We start from the raw sequence: 19915 nt of genomic DNA, 5'->3' as shown, positions 1-19915 counted from the left end.
AATTGAAACCGATCCCAGTCTTTTGCGCACTCTGAATTTCTGTTAATGAGTGAATATTAGAGTAACTCCTTGTCCCCTGCTAACCCTGAATATCTTATTTAGTTAGCCTCATCCCGTCTGTCTTCCTGCTCCCCCAGCAGCCTCCCGCAGTCGCAGCCGTACTGAGCTGGCCCAGCAGGGGGAAGCAGAGGCCAGCTCCATGGAATCCCTGCAGGAGGTGATGCCAGAAGAGGTGCTGGTGATCTCACTCGGAAGCAGCCCGCAGACTATCCCCGGCATGATGTCAGAGAATGAGGTAACTAAGGAGCCTGGATCATGAAGATTAGTTCATTAGGGAGATGTGCTGTAATACAGTTCCACACAATCGTTCAAATCAAAGATCAGTTACTTTTATATATACTTTTATGTAACAGATGTATTTGTCATTATTGGAAGCCCATATCAAGAGCCAGGGTGGCAGTAACCAGTGCTGTTCTCTCTCAGGTGTTGACTGTGCAGCAGACTGATGGAGCACAAGGGTACACTCCTGCAGACGACACCAAGCACCATTGCAAACCAGACAAAACCCTGCGTTTCTCCCTCTGTAGTGACAACCTGGAGGGTATCTCAGAGGGTCAGTGTGCTGACCCTCAGTAGTTACTACAGCAACACAACAGAATGTGTTCAATGTTTGACCATGGAATTGAGTTTATAATAGATGTTATTACAGTGTGTCTTTTGTAAACCACAGTAACTGTTAATGTACCACAAAAATAGGATTCAGAAGAGGACTTTGTAATCTGATGCATTGTAGTTAGAGATGTCACACTGTAATTGTTTTCTTTGCACAGGTCCGTCCAACCGCTCTAACTCTGTGTCGTCTCTGGACCTGGAGGGAGAGTCTGTGTCAGAGCTGGGAGCCGGGCCATCAGGGAGCAATGGGGTGGAGGCTCTACAACTGCTGGAGCATGAACATGGTGTGTTGTGAGAAATCATCAGCTACACTACCGGTCAAAAGTTTTAGAAACTCTACTCATTCCAGTTTATTTATTTGTTTTGCTTTGACTTATGGTAGAGAAATGAACATTCGATTGTCTGGCAACAGCTCTGGTGGACATTCCTGCAGTCAGCATGCCAATTGCACTCTCCCTCAACTTGACAAAATTACACATTTTAGAGTGGCCTTTATTGTCCCCAGCACAAGGTGCACCTGTCTAATGATCATGCTGTTTAATCAGTTTCTTTTTTTCGGTCTTTAAAAAAAAAAAAAACATTTTTTAAATATTTTTTTTACCCGATTTCGTGGTATCCAATTGTAGTAGCTTCTATCTTGTCTCATCGCTACAACTCCCGTACGGGCTCGGGAGAGACTAATGTTGAAAGTCATGCGTCCTCCGATACACAACCCAACCAGCCGTACTGCTTCTTAACACAGTGCGCATCCAACCCGGAATCCAGCCCCACCAATGTGTCGGAGGGTGCACCTGGCAACCTTGGCCCGCCACAGGAGTCGCTGGTGCGCGATGTGACAAGGACATCCCTACCGACCAAGCCCTCCCTAACCCGGACGACGCTAGGCCAATTGTGCGTGGCCCCACGGACCCCCCGGTCGCGGCCGGTTACGACGGAGCCTGGGTGCGAACCCTGGGACTCTGATGGCACAGCTGTCCTTAACCACTGCGCCACCCGGGACGCCCTGTTTAATCAGTTTCTTGATATGCCACACCAGTCAGGTGAATGGATTATCTTTGCCAAAGAGAAATGCTCACTAACAGGAATGTGAACAAATTTGAGAGAGAGAAGCTTTTTGTGTGTGTGGAACATTTCTGGGATTATTTTATTTCAGTTTATGAAACATGGAACCAACACTTCACATGTTGCATTTATATTTTTGTTCAGTGTTGTAAGGACCTCTGTCTATCTGCAAAAAAAGAAAAGTCCCCTTTTCAGGACCCTCTCAAAGATAATTAGTAAAAATCCAAATAACTTCACAGATCTTAATTGTAAAGGGTTTGTTCAATGAACCATAAATAATTAATGAACATGCACCTGTGGAACGGTTGTTAAGACACTAACAGCTTACAGACCGTATGCAATTAGGGTCACAGTTATGAAAACTTAGGACACTAAAGAGGCCTTTCTACTGACTCTGAAAAACACCAAAAGAAATATGCCCAGAGTCCCTGCTCATCTGCGTGAATGTGTCTTAGGCGTGCTGCAAGGAGGCATGAGGACTGCAGATGTGGCCAGGGCAAAGCATTGCAATGTCCTTACTGTGAGACGCCTAAGATAGCGCTACAGGGAGACAGGATGGACAGCTGATCGTCCTCGCAGTGGCAGACCACGTGTAACACCACCTGCACAGGATCGGCACATCTGAACATCACACCTGTGGGACAGGTACAGAATGGCAACAACAACTGCCCGAGTTACACCAGGAACACACAATCCCTCCAATGCTCAGACTGTCTGCAATAGGCTGAGAGAGGCTGGACTGAGGGCTTGTAGGCCAGTTGAAAGGCAGGTCCTCACCAGACATCACCGGCAACAACGTCACCTATGGGCACAACCCCACTGTCGCTGGACCAGACAGGACAGGCAAAAAGCTCTTCACTGACGATTCGCGGTTTTGTCTCACCAGGGGTGATAGTCGGATTCATGTTTATCGTCGAAGGAATGAGCGTTACACCGATGCCTGTACTCTGGAGCGGGATCGATTTTGGAGGTGGAGGGTCCATCATGGTCTTGGGAGGTGTGTTACAGCATCGGACTGAGCTTGTTGTCAGTGCAGGCAATCTCAACGCTGTGCGTTACAGGGAAGACATCCTCCTCCCTCATGTGGTACCCTTCCTGCAGGCTCATCCTGACATGACCCTCCATCATGATAATGCCACCAGCCATACTGCTCGTTCTGTGTGATTTCCTGCAAGACGGGAATGCCAGTGTTCTGCCATGGCCAGTGATGAGCCCGGCTCTCACATCTGGGACCTGTTTTAATCGGAGGGAGATGCACTGCAGTACTTAATGCAGCTGGTGGCCACACCAGACACCGACTGTTACTTTTGATTTTGACCCCCCTTTGTTCAGGGACACAAGATTACATTTCTGTTAGTCACATGTCTGTGGAACGTGTTCAGTTTGTCTGTTGTGGAATCTTCTTTCCCATGTTAAGTTTACTGAAAATAAACACAGTTGACAGTGAGAGGACGTTTCTTTTTTTGCTGAGTTTATATATACACTCACACACATACATAAATATACACCCCCCCCCCTCCCCAGAGGTCCTTACTACAACTGCACTTGAAGAAACGTTCAAAGTTCTTGAAATTTTCCGTGTTGACTGACCTTCATGTCTTAAAGTAGTGATCGACTGTCGTTTCTCTTTGCTTATTTGAGCCGTTCCCCCCACCTTGTCACAACACAACTGACTCAAATGCATGAAGAAGGAAAAAAGTTCCTCATGAAGCTGGTTGAGAGCGTGCCAAGAGTGCAAAGCTGTCATCATGGCAAAGGGTGGCTATTTTGAAGAATATAAAATATATTTTGATTGGAGACTTTTTTTTTTTGGTTACTACATGTTTTCCTATGTGTTATTTCATTATTTTGATTTACAGCGTAGAAAATAGTAAAAATAAAGAAAAACCCTTGAATGAGTAGGTGTTCTAAAACTTGTGACCGGTAGTGTATATCAATGTCAGGTATTGTTAAATTGAGCTGTGATAACTTTGTCTATTTTTAACCCCCAGCCACCACTCAGGACAACCTGGATGACAAACTGAGGAAGTTTGAGATACGAGACATGATGGGCCTGACGGATGACCGGGATATCTCAGAGACTGTGAGTGAGACCTGGAGCACAGACGTGCTGGGCAGCGACTTTGACCCCAACATGGACGAAGATAGACTGCAGGAAATAGCTGGTAAGACATACAGTACCAGTCAAAATTTTGTACACCGACTCATTCTAGGGTTTTTATTATTTACTGCTTTCTACATTGTAGAATAATAATGAAGACATCAGAACTATGAAATAACACTTATGGAATCATGAAGTAAACAAAGTTTTAAACAAATCGAAATCTATTTTATATTTGAGATTCTTCAAAGTAGCCACCCTTTGCCTTGATGACAGCTTTGCACACTCTTGGTATTCTATCTACCAGGTTCACCTGGAATGCTTTTCCATCAGTCTTGAAGGAGTTCCAACATATGCCATGTGTTTTATTTATATATATAATTTATTTTATTTATTGTTCAGTGTAGTAAGGACTTCCCTGTTAGTGAGCATTTCTCTTTGGCCAAGATAATCCATTCACCTGACTGGTGTGGCATATCAAGAAACTGATTAAACAGCATGATCATTACACAGGTGCCCATTGTGCTGGGGAAAAAGGCCACTGTGAAATATGCAGTTTTGTCACGCAACACAGTGCCACAGATGTTTTGAGGGAGCGTCCAATTGGAATGCTAACTGCAGGAATGTCCACAAGTTATTTCCAGAGAATTTAACATGAATGTCTCTACCATAAGCTGCCTCAAATGTCATTTTAGAGAATTTGGCAGTACATCCAACCGGCCTCACAACAGGCTACGGACAATGAACGCAATTGCATTTTATCGGAGGCAATTTGAAAGGAAAGGGAAAGTGAGGATACCTAGTCAGTTGTACAACTGAATGCCTTCAACTGAAATGTGTCTTCCACATTTAACTCAACCCCTCTGAATCAGAGAGGTGTGGAGGGCTGCCTTAATCGACATCCACGTCTTCGGCGCCCGAGGAACAGTGGGTTAACTGCCTTGCTCAGGGGCAGGACGACAGATTTTTACCTTGTCGGGGATTCGATCCACCAACCTTACGGTTACTGGCCTAACGCTCTAACCACCAGGCTACCGTGACGAGATCCTGAGGCCCATTGTTAGGCCCATTTTGTTTTAAAGGTATCTGGGACCAATAAATGAATATCTGTATTCCCAGTCATGTGAAATCCACAGATTAGGGCCTAATGAATTTATTTCAATTGACTGATTTTCTCATATGAACTGTAGCTCAGTAAAATCTTTGACATTGTTGCATATTTTTGTTAAGAGAATGTAGCACAATACTGTTGTGGTGTATGTTGGATAACGGCATGTTATGGTTTCCTCTCCATAAGCAGGCCTGCCCTATAAAGCACTCAAGTCCTCAAGGGATAATCATTGCTATTTCTTAATTAACTTTTTTCGAGTGATGGGTGTGTTCTTGATTGAGGTCACTCTCTTGAATGCCCTTTTTAAGTATAACTATGGGTAGATGGTTATATGTGGGTGGAGAATGGGCACTTCGGGCTGAATCCCAACTTGAGATCCTTGTGCATAACTAGAATGTTTCCATTGAAGCATCGATGCATGATTTCAATCAAAGTATGAGTTCATGTGTGCAGCTCATTATCATGATCTGCTATTCATCTTGCTTGTATTTCTAACTTTTTTTTTTTAACAGTTCCACTCAATATAGCCTATGGTCACATTTATTCTGGAGTATCCCATTTTATTTAGCTAATTCTTTAAAGTAAGGACTACCTTTTAATGTTCTCTAATGGCGTCCGCATACATCCCAGTCGAAACAGTTCGGTAGAATTCGTGCAAATATTATGACGACATTTTGTGACGTTTTGGACTTCGGTGAGTTTTTTTTGGGGGGGGTTGGTTGTGCACACCAAAACATTTCTGGAGGCAAGCTGAAGGTCGAAGTCTACGCCCCTTCATCGGTTATTGGTCAACAGTAGGGGTTCTTGTCATTCAATGAGAGACGACATGTTTTCATGCACATTTTTTTTCGTTGAACAATAATTCACTGAACATCTTAGTTAGATGTAAAATCACGCAAATAAGATTTATTCGGCAAAAATGTCAATGACAGATTTCTTGATTAGTTCTGACTTTTGGAGAGTGGCTACGGCGTCTCAATGGCCAAACGGTACTATTGCTGCTTTTTTTTCTCGTTTTCAAGAGGTCTTTTTAAGGGAGTTTGCGAGCACACTTGTTCGGTTCGCCAAGTTCAGCTTGGCACCAGCTGAACTGAAGCATGCTGACGCCTTAAGACATCAGAATTTTTCATTTTATTCCATGCAAAGCTCTCTCTCTCGCTCATATATATTCACTCAGTCTCTGCAGTCTTATTGACCTTGGTTCCTTCTCATTTGCATCCACCATTTTTCATTGCTCGGAATATGGCGTTGGGGGACTTTTCCATCATTAAGTGAATTTACAACGGTTTCCTTATGTGTTTTCTCCAAGGGATTGGGTTATGAGATGCACATTAAATATCCATTAATACCTCATTATCCCACTGATAAGATTACCATGATAATGAGGCAGACATTCTAATTGTTTCACTTCTTGTTGTGCCACTCATTTAATCATCCACCTGAAAGACAAGTGCTCTGCGCCTCTACCTTGAAGACTGTAAACATGGACAGCAGGGTAGAGCTCTCCTGCCGCAAGGAAGGGCCCTGCCCCCGCCCTGCAGACTGTTGCCTGGGCGCTGTCACGCACGTGCACCTGTGTGTGTGTGCTGTGAAGTGGAAACATGGCATACCTGGGAGTGTGGGTACCACGGGTCAACTCATGATCCGCACCCCGGCCACCATACTCCCACTCACACCTGCTAGCTCTTTCCCCTCCTCCGCATTCTTCCGCCTTGTTAACCTGCCGCAGCATCCCAAATGGAAATGGAGGGACGTCGTGTGGAGGACTTTGTGGGAGGGTGGGTGAGGGGTAATTTGGTTGTGAGTAATGCCCGGCTTAATCAACAGCTCAAAGTCATGGCTCAGGGGGTGGCGGTGGGGTGAGATATTACCATTAACCGTTGACCTTTGGCACAGTTGTGTGTGTGTGTGCGTGCGCGCGCACACCTTTGGGCCCAGCATGAAATGCCTGTGACCCCAGGCTTTCTCTCTCTGTCTGTCTCTGTCTGTGCGTGTGTTCTCAGGGGCGGCTGTAGAGAACATGCTGGGCAGCCTGCTGTGTCTACCAGGCTCTGGTTCAGTGCTGCTAGACCCATATGGATCCACCATCTCCGAGACCACCAGCGAGGCCTGGAGTGTGGAGGTCCTGCCCAGCGACTCAGGTGGGTTCAGTGTGGAGAAGGGGATTATAGGGGCTGAATGCTGTCTCCTGTCTATTTCACAACTTTCTACATTTTCCATGAGTGTATGTATATTCATTTTCTTGTCTTCCTCCATGCACTGCATCTGCATGAGTCACTCCAGTAGGTGTGTGCACGGTATGAATCTCTGTGTGTGTGGGCGGACAGGTGTGGTGTCCCCCAGTTCCAAATCAAGGAAGTGGGTGCAATTTGTCATGTTTGTGTGCACTAGCCTGTCTATCAGGGCACATCTGCCTGTGACAGTGTAAGGCAGCTCTGGGCTTCCCCAGAGGAACCTCCAGGTGTGTTTGCACCTGTAGTGAAGGAACAGTCATGAGGAAATGGGCAACGTGTGCTGTTATCTGCTGGTGACATCCTCTCAGAAATTTGTAGGCTTTGCAACCCTCTTCGGACCATGTTCTATGTATGGACATGTGCTGAGCAGTTCCAGCACATTGTGAATGTGGTCCCATTGCAGCAGTTACAAACCATACCTTATGATGAACAGCAGGAATCATATCAATCTTGCACTCTGTTATTTAGTTAAAAACAAGGTTAAACCTTGTTAGATTACGTAAATCCCCTAGAAAGTCAGTGTTTCATGAATATCAATTGAGTGCTAATAAAAGCATAACTAGGGTTTCTTGGGAAAGCCCGGACTCTGTTAATTGAAGTGCACCGTTGCAATATGTGCAGTGTTAAATTGACATGCATGAGTGTCTTGATTGTTTTTTGTTCCGTTTGCTGCCCCTGTTCTCCTCTGTAATAGGGCTATCTGACGCTCACCTGGAGTTGAGCGCTTGTTTCATGGCTAGGCAGCAGAAAACTGCACTCCAAAGAGCACTTCACTAGCACATTATTACTAATGAGCATGCAAATGACTACGGCTGTTACTATGGAGCCTCTGGGTTAAGCTGAACAGCTCCATTGGGCAGCCACAAAATGGGCTGGACTTTCTGTTTTTCTCTGTCAGTTGTAAATGGTTTGTTTTCTTTCGTGCATATGAGCTTTTCTTCGCTATTACTTTGTCCTCCCAGAGAAGGGAGAGCAAACATACAGCAAGGTGTACATTGGCATTCATAGGCCTATTTTAGGCTGCCTACTGTATGCATGAACAAACCACAATGACTATAACGGGATGTGACTGTGCTGTGTGTGTGTGTGTGTGTACCTCCCCATAATCCCCTCCAGAAGCCCCAGACCTGAAGCAGGAGGAGCGTCTACAGGAGCTAGAGAGCTGCTCCGGGGTGGGCAGCACCTCCGATGACACAGAGGTCAGAGAGGTCAGCTCTCGGCCCAGCACCCCAGGGCTCAGCGTCGTCTCAGGTACCCTGCATCTATGTCACTAATTGAAGCTGTGCGGTTACACCCTATACATCAGGTTTCATTACATGTAAAATGCATAGTGGGAAATCAAGTAAAAGCAACCTAACCGGTCAGTTGCGTAGAATACATGCAGGCTAGTTTAAAACCACGTTGGGAGTTGTCTGTGTTAGTTGGAAAACCATCAAATAATGCTAAATAGCCAGGACAATCAGGTTGGTGTGAGTTTGGCAAGGGCACAGAGCTTAACCCTGGCACTCTGTACTGGTAGCTCTGGTGAACAAGCCGCGCTGACATGTTTGGCGTAGCATCCCAGATTAAGAGGACTGGGCTAGTGCCCATGGCTGAGCCCCTATAGGAACATGTCCCAGAGTGGCCGGGCCGATGGATAGGCTCTGTCTGATTATCACTCTTGCTGCTGCTATTTGTGTCACCATCCCACCCATGGGATCTCCCGCTACCAAATTTAGAGGTCCCAGTGGGATCGTTCGGCATATCCTCTCTATACAGTGTGTATGGTGTCATGCTGCTACCTTTCAAACGTCACACATTCAATCCCTCAGAATAGGAGCTAGTCAGCAAAACCAAGTATTCCACCAAATGTAAACATCTCCTGGATGACAGACTTTTGAACAGACATTTTTTCTTCTGCAGCGACATCAGAAGACATCCCCAACAAGACAGAGGACCTGCGGTCAGAATGCAGCTCGGACTTTGGGGGGAAGGACTCTGTGACCAGTCCAGATGGGGAGGAGTCATCCCACGGTAGGAGAGCGGGAAGAGTCACCTCAACCCTGGCCTGGCTGTGCCATCACTACACTGTCATCAGCAAGACCTATCAATCCCTGTCTGCTCTATAGCTGAGCTGCCACGACCTCTCCACTACACTAGAATGCTGCTGACCCTGTTGGAGTCTTTCTGCTATGTTTTCATACAAGATGTTTAGACTATATTTCTCAAATACAAAGTGTAGGTACATGATGATGATGATGATGATGACTTGTATAATACGAAGCACAGAATAGCCCATGCGCTTTTCAGTGACATGACCAATTATAGCAGAAAGTGGCTCTCTGTTTAGTATATGAATGTCATTCAGAATTCTCTATTTGCCTTGTTGTTTCAGGAGCACATCACAGTTTGGCCTCTCCGCCCTCTCAGGCTGACTCCTTACTGGCCATGTTTGATCCCCTCTCTTCCGGCGAAGGTACTTTCTTCTTCCACAATGCTCTGGGGTCTTTGCTGTGTCGAGTGTCCAATCAAACCCAGAAATGAGCATCATTAAGTCGTGTCTAATGGCATGGGCTCACAGAACAGCTTGAGCTCTGAGAAATGAACCAAAGAGTCCCGCCCCAATTACTGGACAAAACATTAGTGCAATAAAAATGTCTACTGCGTGGGAATGTCATTTCAATTAGCTAATTTGGTGTATAATATTTCCATTGTGGTTTGCTCTTTGTTCTCTCTGCGCTTGGTAAATTGTGGCCCTGTCTTGCTCAGTGTTATTGTGAGTGGAGGAGGAAGATGGCTGGAGAGGGAGGGGAGCTGTGGCAGGGCTGTGTGTCTGTGGCAAGGTGAAGGGATGACAGGTTGAGAGACCTCACCCCAGGCACTTTGGCACAGTCCCCTTGTCCCACTGTGCTCATGGCACCAGGCTGCCATTGGAAGCTTTTCAGGAGAGACAATCTACCCTTGGAACAGGTGGCCTACCCACACCTAGGGCTTGTCTCCCACCAACTTCTCTCTAGCACTGTCCCTTACTTTCTAATTGTATTGCTGTTTTTTTTGTTTCTGGACAATCTGGGTAATAGTGTGATACACCCCTATGTATAAAGCTGTATAACCAAACTAGCCATGTTTTCCCCCACCACAGATTCCTCCACTGGTACCATCGTGAGGCCCAAGGTGCACTACGCCAGACCCCTTCATCCTCCGCCTGACCCACCCATCCCAGAGACCTGTGCCCTGGGCCAGGAGCCCCGCTACTCCCTGTTCACGCCCCACTGCCTGGCCCAAGCCGAGCTGGAGCACACCAAGCAGCGCCACTCCTACACAGACAGGCTGGTACGCAGCCGCAGCTCTGACATTGTGTGCCCAGGCCGCCGACCCACCAGCGACCCGGGCCTGAATCGCAGGGCTGCAGCCGAGGAGCGGGACCATGCGGGGGCCTTCTTTATGGGGCCGTTCTCGTCTCCTAGCAAGGACTCCCTGAAAGGGGAGGTGAGAGCTGCTGGTCATCGCTGCCTGTGTCGCGCGTTAGTCCTGTATGCTGCTCTCAAAGCCTAGTTTTAGACCTGCTGCTCTATAGCAATAGTCTAAGTTTGAACTCTACTGCAAGCCTTTCTTTCTTGTCCTACTGTACAGTATGTCACTACGGATTCTAAAACATACTTGAATGTCTGTTTTCCCTAAGGTTGAGGAGAGAAAGGACAGTGATGAGGAAAAGTCTGATCGCAACAGACCATGGTGGAAGAAACGCTTTCAGTCAGCCATTCCCAAAGGTAAAGAGTCACTTCAACTACTCTCTTTCCCCTCCATCACCGTGTCATTTTGGCATGCTGTCTGTTGCAAAAAAATGCTTTTAGTCGGTTGAAAATGGTTACAATTCGTTAGAGAATTGCATGGTTCCTATGTATCATACATTATTTTCACTCTTTCACGATCTTCTCTTAATCACATCTGTTCCAGAAAATGGAGTGTTTCAGACCTGTACTGTTTGTAATGTGAGAAAGGGAGTGATGATGCGTGATCGCTCCACTTCAAATACTGTTTGTTGTTGAAAGTTTTCCTCACGTCTCACTTGCGCTAGATTTATTTTTAGTTTGTGAAACGAATCATTAATGTGAGGGGCTTGAGCAGGTGTAGATTGTGCGGTGGTACCCCTCCAAGCAGTCCTGTCATCCCCAGCCTAATGGTCATTACATAGACCTCGCTGTCATCACGGCAGATAGATTACACATCTCTTGTTGCAGTTAAACACCAAAACCATCTTTCATGGAAGTGTCAGGGAAATAATGGGGCTGTGCCTACAATAGATGACTGTTTATTACTATTTTAGATAATGATGTTCCTTTAGTGAACATTGAAGTTGTATTAATAAAGCCAGATCTGCAAAGAGAAGTGTAAACCTGTGAAGTCCACATAAAGGCCCTTCTGTTGGCCTTGCTGCTGCTGTGCTGTGAATACCATGGTGATGTGTAGCCCCTCACACAGAGTGGCAGCCAGGCAGACTGAGTGCGTGAAAGGCCAACCTTGTCTGTTGTGTTCCTCACACAGTGCTGTATTGGACGGCTGAGAGTGAAGTCCCAGGTAACACGTCCCGACACTGTAACTGTCACCATTGAGCTAGCGGCTCTGAAGTCAGTGCCTGAGTTCTGTAGGTCATGAGGCTTGTAGACGTGGCCCTTTGTGATAAAGCTGTGATGTGACATGGTGCCACCTGAGTTGATGTCTCTGGCTCAGCATTCATGCATTTGTTTTGGTTGTCTCCATTTTTCTTTTTGCACTGTACTGTTTGCGATACAACATTGTGAGCCAATGTTTTTGGAGCGTACAGAATGACAACCCATTTAGTCTAATCATTGCTAGTCCTCTTCACATTCTTTCCCTTTAAATATCAGTCCTGTAGGATACGTCTGTTATCTGGACGCATCCCGTTTGTCTAGTTGACACGTTATTAGGATGAGCCTCCCCTGCTTATTTGTACAAATATACACACTTAGTGTATATATTGTTATTTTATCATGTGTATATATCTATGTTCTTATTTCTCCATTGCGGTCTGGCAGTTGTATTATTTCAGCCATGTTGGTTTTATTTACCACTCTTTTCCTTTGCTATTTTCATGCAGTAAAAATATGGATAAATCTCCTTCGTTTTGTTCAGTGAGATGATGCTATGCTACGGTATGCATCTCTCCTCTGCATTGTTAGTTAGAAAATACCTTGTATAAACACATGCTGTCATGAAACACTGCTGTGTGAAGTGAGTCATGATGGGACTGTGGTCCAGAGATGGTGATAGGAGAGCGTAGCTGCACTTCTCCTAGCTCACTCATTATGCCCTCTCCACAGCTCCGATAGCAGCCTTACGGAAAAGGGACAAGCAGGAGAAAGACAATATGGGCCATGAACGTGTCCCACAAGGTCTGTCCTGATTTACTGTCATTGCACTCAGATATGGCTGAATCACGGGGAAAGGAATTGGGCATGTTTCCCATGGTGGGTTTAATCCAAATGTGCCTGTGGTGTCTTCTGTGTGTGTCAGACGACCCTCTGTCCAGGAACTCCCAGGCCCAGGCAGCAGAAGACATCCTTGACAAGTACAGGAACATCAAGAGGACCAGTCCCAGTGAAGGAGCCACTGCCGCAGCCTACGACGCCACAGGTCAGTGTCTTTCTCGCTCAGGTACACCCACTCACACACGTTACATCAATTTGAGCGTGTGAATGTGTTGTACACAGAGTTGTGTGGAGAGGAGTGTGTGCACAACTCCCCCAGAGACGAAGCTCTGCAGAACATATCCACAGACGACCTGCCAGACTCAGCTAGCCAGACAGCCCAGCAACACGATTCCAACAAGTTCTCATTCAGGTCAGCCAGCGCTCATCAACTCACAAGAATCACACAGCTAGGATTTTGATAATAGTAATAATAAGATCTTTGTTTATGCATCAGATTTCATGTGATGCTTAATTAGCCAGAAGTGCTTCAGAGGTAAAAGACAGAGTGATAAGACTGTCAAACCAAATCTACATTTGGCTATTTTTTTTACTCATATTTTGCAGTGATGCAAAGAAGAAGTTGAGGCTGGCCTTGTGTTCAGCAGAGTCTGTGGCCTTCCCTCTCATGGCTCCTGCCACCACACGCAATGGGCTGCCAGACCACACAGACTTTGAAGGTACCAGACGAGCTACTGTAAAAAATCACTGAATCTGTTTTGCACATTCTATCATCACTGTTCATATTATATCTGACCACATTCATTCCTGTAAGTAAGCCATCCCACTACACGTTTACCATCAGGGCACGGCCACACACAATAGAAAGTGAAATCCTTTGAAATGATTACATTTGAAATCCATAAGAGACAAACTCTGTAGTCATCAGTCACATCCACATGTCAGGGGGGAGCAGGGAAGGCTGATCTGATTACTGCAGTAGCCCTTCTCCCACTGAGGGGCCTGCGTATCTGACCCACCGCCATCTCCCTCCCGTCTCCTTCCCAGACAACGAGATCGTGTGCTTCCTGAAGGTCCAGCTGGCGGAGGCCATCAACCTGCAGGATAAGAACCAGATGGCCCAGATCCAGGAGACCATGCGCTGCGTCAGCCGCTTCGACGCACGCACCTGCAAGAAGCTGCTGGCTGCCATTGCTGAGGATTACAGGTAACTATGGAGGAAGACAGACATGCTGCCGAAGGACCAGCACTGCACATTCACCTCTTCTACTGCAAGGACATAGTTCTGTGGCATAGTTAGGTGTTGTTTGAAATACCTGTGTGTATGTCGATTTGAAAGGATAAAATAAACATTTTGGTAGACTATCAATGAATGTTTAGTGTACTGTCTTATTTCACTGGTATTATCTCAGATCAACATAATTTTGTCACTGAACACAACTGTTAATAAGCATAATCCATCATGCCTGTGTGTCTGTTGTACCCTCGGGTAGGAAGCGGGCACCCTACATAGCATATCTGACACGGTGTCGGCAGGGTCTGCAGACATCCCATGCCCACCTGGAGAGGCTGCTGCAGAGGGTGCTGAGGGACAAGGAGGTAGCTAACCGCTACTTCACCACAGTCTGTGTTCGCCTCCTACTGGAACACATGGAGGCGAAGTCCCTGGACTTTATCAAAGGTCTTTGCCGCTTATTACGGACACAATCACTTTAATATTGTAACCATTAATCTACTCATGTTGTCTCTGCTAGTTGATTGTCTGCTGAATGTCCATAGAGTGGAATTCAAAATACAGACACTAATATTCAACCTAACTACCTGCACCAAACTGCAGTGCCTCAATCTGTAACCTCGCTAAAAAGACTATCTCAGGTTCCTCCCCCAGCCTTCCAGGGGTGCATAGTGCTCAGTGTGTCTGTCTCTGCCCCCCCCAGCCTTCCAGGGGTGCACAGCATCAGACGACAAGACTGCGGCGGTGGAGGACTTCCTGCGCTACCTGTACGGGGCCATGGCCCATGATGCCATCTGGCAGTACGCCAGCGAGGATCAGCTGCAGGATGCCCAGATGGCCATCGAGCGCAGCGTCATGAACCGCATCTTTAAGCTGGCCTTCTACCCCAACCAAGACGGGGACATCCTAAGAGACCAGTGAGTAACGGTGCCCGCCACCTCACCTCCGTCACACAGCCACAGCCTCGGTGTGGCTGTAACCCCTGACGCTATCAAATGACCCAGAATCCTCTCCTCCTCCTCTGATGCTACTGTAGCAGCAGTATCTTTGACATATTTGATTAACCAATATGTATTGCTATGTTATGTGTTCATCTTAGGCTACTGTAGCTATTGCTCTCTACATCCATGTTTCCCCCTCTAGGCTTCTTCAGGAACACATAGCACGTCTCTCAAAAGTGGTGACAGCGAATCACAAAGCTCTTCAAATCCCAGAGGTAATGCCCCACAGATTTGTATCCCCCAACTGTCTGTCAAAGTCTGAGATGTTTTGTGTTGATGTTTTGCAGCTCTTACAGATTTGACATGCTGAATGCTTTTTCCTGTGTGGCTCCAGGTGTATGCGAGGGAGGCTCCCTGGCCGTCTGCCCAGTCAGAGATCCGGACCATCAGTGCCTACAAGACCCCTCGGGACAAAGTGCAATGTATTTTACGCATGTGTTCCACCATCATGAATCTCCTGAGTCTGGCCAACGAGGACTCTGTCCCCGGAGCTGACGATTTTGTCCCTGTGCTCGTCTTTGTCCTGATAAAGGTGAGCATCCATCGCAAACTGATATAAAGTTACTCTGAGATGTTTACAACAACATATTCACTTTAGATATTGAAAAGTGATACCTCATTAAACCATATCTTTAATTTCACAAACATGGTTATTAAAATGATAGGCTTTGCTAGAATTATGACCCTCATCTCCCAAAAAGGCAGAGGGTAAAACTAAATCCTTAGCAGAACTTCTGACAATTCTTTCTCACCTAGACAACTGCATAGTAAATGTGTAGTAGCATAAAGATCTTGCTGTATGATAACTTGTATGGACATATTTACATACGGCATGTATTATACATGGCGGACGTGTGGCTCTCTCCGTGGTTAATGTGAGCCCCCTCCCTCCAGGCAAACCCGCCTTGCCTGCTGTCCACTATTCAGTACATCAATAATTTCTACGCCAGCCGGCTGAGTGGGGAGGAGTGCTATTGGTGGATGCAGTTCACCGCGGCAGTGGAATTCATTAAGACCATCGACGATCGCAAGTGAAGCAGAACGAACAGCCACCTGTATGGGCAGACCGTGGTGAAGGAGACTGGACTGGGAGCCTTCCCAACCAACTGCTCCCTCTCTCTCTGCTCCCCACAGCCACCAGGACCACACCCTGTCTGCTGTCTATTTGTATAGCTGTACATAGTCAGAGACTGAGAGTATATATGATTATTAAGCTGGCAAAGTCCAGGTTTTACAGTAGAGGAAAAGGCCTTGGAAAAATGGCAGATGTTAACTTTGAACTTAAACTAATTAGATGTTTTTTCCTTTCATCTCTTGGGTCTCCTTAGTCATGGTGAGGTGTGGGGGTCTGTATCTATCTTAAGTTATGATTCTGATGTTAAATTGACTGATAAAGCTTCTAATCAGATGAAAGGGAACCATGTTTCCCAGAGATGATCTCAGATAAATGTAGTAGTAGGTGATGGAAGTTCTTCCTTGTTAAATTGTGCAATCTTTCCCCTGAAATACTTATGCTCTTCAGATGCATTGTATCCTGGGGAATCACAAAACTCAATAGATACTGAGTATTCGTGACTCAATACATAACATCAATCCAATATACTAATGCTAATGTTTCTATTTTTAACGCTACCACATTGATAAAAGGGTAACTTTTTTTCATCAAATGTAAACAAATGTAGTAATTTCAGTTCATCCTTTCCTAAATACTTATTTTTATGTGGCAATTTTGACACAAGGGCCCACATATTTATATATGAAATAAAATGTATGTATTTATTTCATTCTATTTAATGCTTTTAAACAAAAAAACAAAAAACAAAAAAATATATAGTGTTAGGACAAGGAGCAGTGTTGTCCTTGGACTGAAAACCCCCCAGGATGAGATATCAGTAGCACTGCTTATTTGGAAATACTGAAAATGAGTGCCTTGAGGGGTGTTTTGTGTAAGTCTTCATTTTCTATACATTCTTGAGTATGAGGGTTCTGCTCTTTATTTTCCATAAATGATTGGCATTACTCTCCCCCCTCCCCCCCATTATCACCAATGAGCCCCACAGCCTCTTTTTTAATAAACCTCTGTCCAACCTCTATGCTGGGAGTGACCTCTGAGGAGGACAGGCAGTGTGTGGAACACCGCTGGTTGTTTCAGTTAATTCCCTTTGCTCTCATTTCCTTCCCATTACCGTTATGCCCTTGAATAGCCAAGATTCTACCTCAGTTAGAACCAATGAACATGCAATTTATTTTTGGGCACAATTCTTTAACATTGGTTGGATAGAAAGAATCATGGAACAGGTATTCACTGTTCAAGGGGCTTCTATAGCATCTTCCCCTGCTACAATGAAGCATACCAGTATGTAATATTTTTACTTTAGGCGGGTCAAAGTAACCTTTAGTATTCAAGGTAGTAAAGCATTTCCAAGCGAATAAAGTTAGTTATTTCTGTAGTTGAATGCATGTATGTTTCAGCATAGAGCAGACAGGCTAGTGATTGGATTAGCTCTACCTCACATGATCAAGAAAGGGACTCTTCACGCGTATGCTCGCGTGGATTATTTAATTTATTATACAATTTTAGAGCGCAGGGATATTCCAGTTTCATACTTTTCTTCCACTTACAGGCATGTTGCTCTTCTGCCTGTTCTGTGTCAAAAAAAAGAAGGGGAAAAAAACTTTCAAAATCACTTGCAGCCAAAGTCATCAAAACTCAAACTCCTGTTCTGTTTTCATTGCAGCTACAAAAGAAGGAACACACTGTTTGTGCGCTTAGTATTGTGCCAAGTGTTTTGTCTTATTTGATGTGTTAAATGACTGCTTTCATATCACATGAATAGACAGCACAACAAAAAGAACAAACAATCAGAACACTGACATGTTACTGACTGCTGGAAAAGGCTGTGATGGGCGTGAGAGGTTTGTATGTTGAATGTGTGAGAGGTTGGTCTGTTAAACAAGTGCATCTGCTCTGTCTCCTTTTGCACTGTCTTATAGGATGGTCTTCTTACTGTAGCTACAGTACTACACGAGCAGTAAGTCCTTGCTGGTAAAAAAATCTCTAAATACTTCTATTTTCCAACTCAGTATGAAAGGGTTGAAGAATGAGGCTTGGTTTTCTTTTGAGTCTGTGACCCTGATGTCATTTATTTTTAAAAGTTCAGAGCTAAATTACTCTTGAGTTTTTTTGTACGGGTTTAGCGACGCTTGAGCCCTACATTCTACAAGCAGAACATTTGACATGTTTTCTACTTCCCTGCTCTTTAGTAATGAGTTGCATTCATTTGAACTACTGCCTCTGACATTAAAATACTCTAATTGAGGTGATTATATGGGTAGTTTAGCTAGGTCTTACTGTTAGTCATAAGGACACACATTTTATAAGCAATCTCTAAAGGTGGGATGTTTGTTTTCTCCCCATTCCCGGACTTCTCTTCCTGGTTTTTGAGGAATATGTGTGTACAGCATCTACCGTTTTAAATACACCTCTGCTAAATAGATGATACTGTTGTCTAACCTGTTTGAAAACACACCATGTACTATGTCACCAAATACAGATAGACTGTATCTATAAGTGTTTGTGGTGTCACTTTAGAGGTACTGTACAGTACAGACCAAATGTGAAACAATCTGGACCTGAATAGTGTTTCAATGTTCCCTTATACATATCAGTGACTCTTTTTAGCTAAAAAAAAAACTACAACCAGCCTTAGTGTCTGACCTGAGTGATACTGTTCATACACAGTGACAGAATAACTCTTATTGTGAAGTTCAAGTACACATCCTAACATTGAGAAGTCTGTACTATAGCCTGATTTAGCAAACAAGTAGACCGTTGGTGGACGAAGAGACACTTGCCTATGAAATCTGGTCTTCAAAGCTTTACAATCCTCCCTGTGCTCTGGTCCCTGTACAGAGTAGGCAGAATAATACATTTGACATTTGTAAGCTTGCACAATTATGACATATGCAGAGGGGTAGGCGATCTGTCTTTAATGTGATTAATGTATTATATAATTCTTAAACTATTAAACAGTCATTTTTCTGTTACTCAGTATCCTGTTATTTGTTTGCATGCAAGTATAATGTGTGAAGGCTCTCTAATGGAGGGATGTTGTAGTCTAATTTTTTTTGTTTCATATTCTGTGGCTTTGTAATTCAGATTTAGCTTCAGAGAAATTCTGACACAGGCTGCACAATAAATGGTACATGTTGACTGTATCTTTGCATGGAACATAATTGTTGGAGAGGGCAACAGAGCAAGATCATCCTATCTCGGCAGCGCCACATATAGCAACGTCTAACCTAACATTTAATTACTGCTGACAAGTGTACGGCAGATTTGTAATTGGAGATTTCTCATCTAGAAGCATCACTTCACACACAGCCTTCTCTAATAGTCATCTTTATTACAAAAAAAGTCCTCTGAGTGGCTTGCGTCTCCTGATATCTCAATTGTTAATTTAAATTCAAATGTTCTGTGCAGTTATTTAGTTGGATTAATTAACCAATGGCAAAATTGGCCTGGTTTAGAGTTTGGATCTTTTTGTTTGTGATACATGGTTGATTTCCGATACATTGAGAATGAGGTCTTTGTTTCCCCAATCACTGCTTGCCCATGATCCCAATGTGATCATATCCTGCTACACAGCTCTGGCTGTATGGGCAACAGCTACGTTTCATTATATACTATATTTTTAAAGTTTGATGCAAAAGATGCTTGCCGTTTTATTATTTGAGGGATGAAGTGGAGAAAATGTGGACTTGGCTTCTCTGACGCAACTCTTGTTTCACATTGATGTCAGATTGTTGCATGAGGATATAAACAGCCCTGTAGCCTGGCCCAGATGGCTCTGGAATAACAGATGATCAGTCCAGTGGGGCTTGTGCATGACTACTAGGGGAACCATGGAATGCCATATATCTCCCCTCACTCGCTCCACTATATTACCTTGAGTAGTTAAACGCTAAATGTGTTAGGTCTATAGAAAACAATCCTGAGGTACTGACCTGTTGCACCCTCTATAACCACTGTGATTATTATTTGACCCCGCTGGTCATCAATAAACATTTG

General features: G+C 44.8%; 1 protein-coding gene across 4 annotated transcripts in view; it reads left to right on the top strand.

Moving 5' to 3' along the window:
- The window catches only part of LOC118393150 (GTPase-activating protein and VPS9 domain-containing protein 1), a 30429-nt gene extending 11538 nt beyond the window's left edge, over positions 1 to 18891 (top strand). For 2 of the 4 annotated variants that reach the window (XM_052461458.1, XM_052461457.1), the window contains 20 exons: positions 141 to 295; positions 484 to 613; positions 831 to 956; positions 3726 to 3899; positions 6950 to 7087; positions 8297 to 8431; positions 9083 to 9193; positions 9555 to 9635; positions 10302 to 10648; positions 10842 to 10929; positions 12502 to 12573; positions 12695 to 12814; positions 12892 to 13021; positions 13216 to 13328; positions 13657 to 13816; positions 14103 to 14290; positions 14547 to 14760; positions 14987 to 15059; positions 15179 to 15376; positions 15739 to 18891. In XM_052461458.1, coding sequence (XP_052317418.1) covers positions 141 to 295; positions 484 to 613; positions 831 to 956; positions 3726 to 3899; positions 6950 to 7087; positions 8297 to 8431; positions 9083 to 9193; positions 9555 to 9635; positions 10302 to 10648; positions 10842 to 10929; positions 12502 to 12573; positions 12695 to 12814; positions 12892 to 13021; positions 13216 to 13328; positions 13657 to 13816; positions 14103 to 14290; positions 14547 to 14760; positions 14987 to 15059; positions 15179 to 15376; positions 15739 to 15879 — 2894 coding nt within the window. In that variant the 3' untranslated portion in view covers positions 15880 to 18891. Of the gene's footprint in view, positions 1 to 137; positions 296 to 483; positions 614 to 830; positions 957 to 3725; positions 3900 to 6949; positions 7088 to 8296; positions 8432 to 9082; positions 9194 to 9554; positions 9636 to 10301; positions 10649 to 10841; positions 10930 to 12501; positions 12574 to 12694; positions 12815 to 12891; positions 13022 to 13215; positions 13329 to 13656; positions 13817 to 14102; positions 14291 to 14546; positions 14761 to 14986; positions 15060 to 15178; positions 15377 to 15738 lie in introns of all 4 variants that reach the window. The other 2 variants (XM_035785522.2, XM_035785523.2) reach the window with 2 other exon arrangements.
- Positions 18892 to 19915: the final 1024 nt, after the last annotated feature.

Source organism: Oncorhynchus keta, chromosome 14 (assembly GCF_023373465.1).
Source record: "Oncorhynchus keta strain PuntledgeMale-10-30-2019 chromosome 14, Oket_V2, whole genome shotgun sequence".
Taxonomy (NCBI): domain Eukaryota; kingdom Metazoa; phylum Chordata; class Actinopteri; order Salmoniformes; family Salmonidae; genus Oncorhynchus; species Oncorhynchus keta.
Note: the sequence above shows the minus strand (reverse complement) of the source record. Positions and strands in the feature narration are given on the sequence as shown.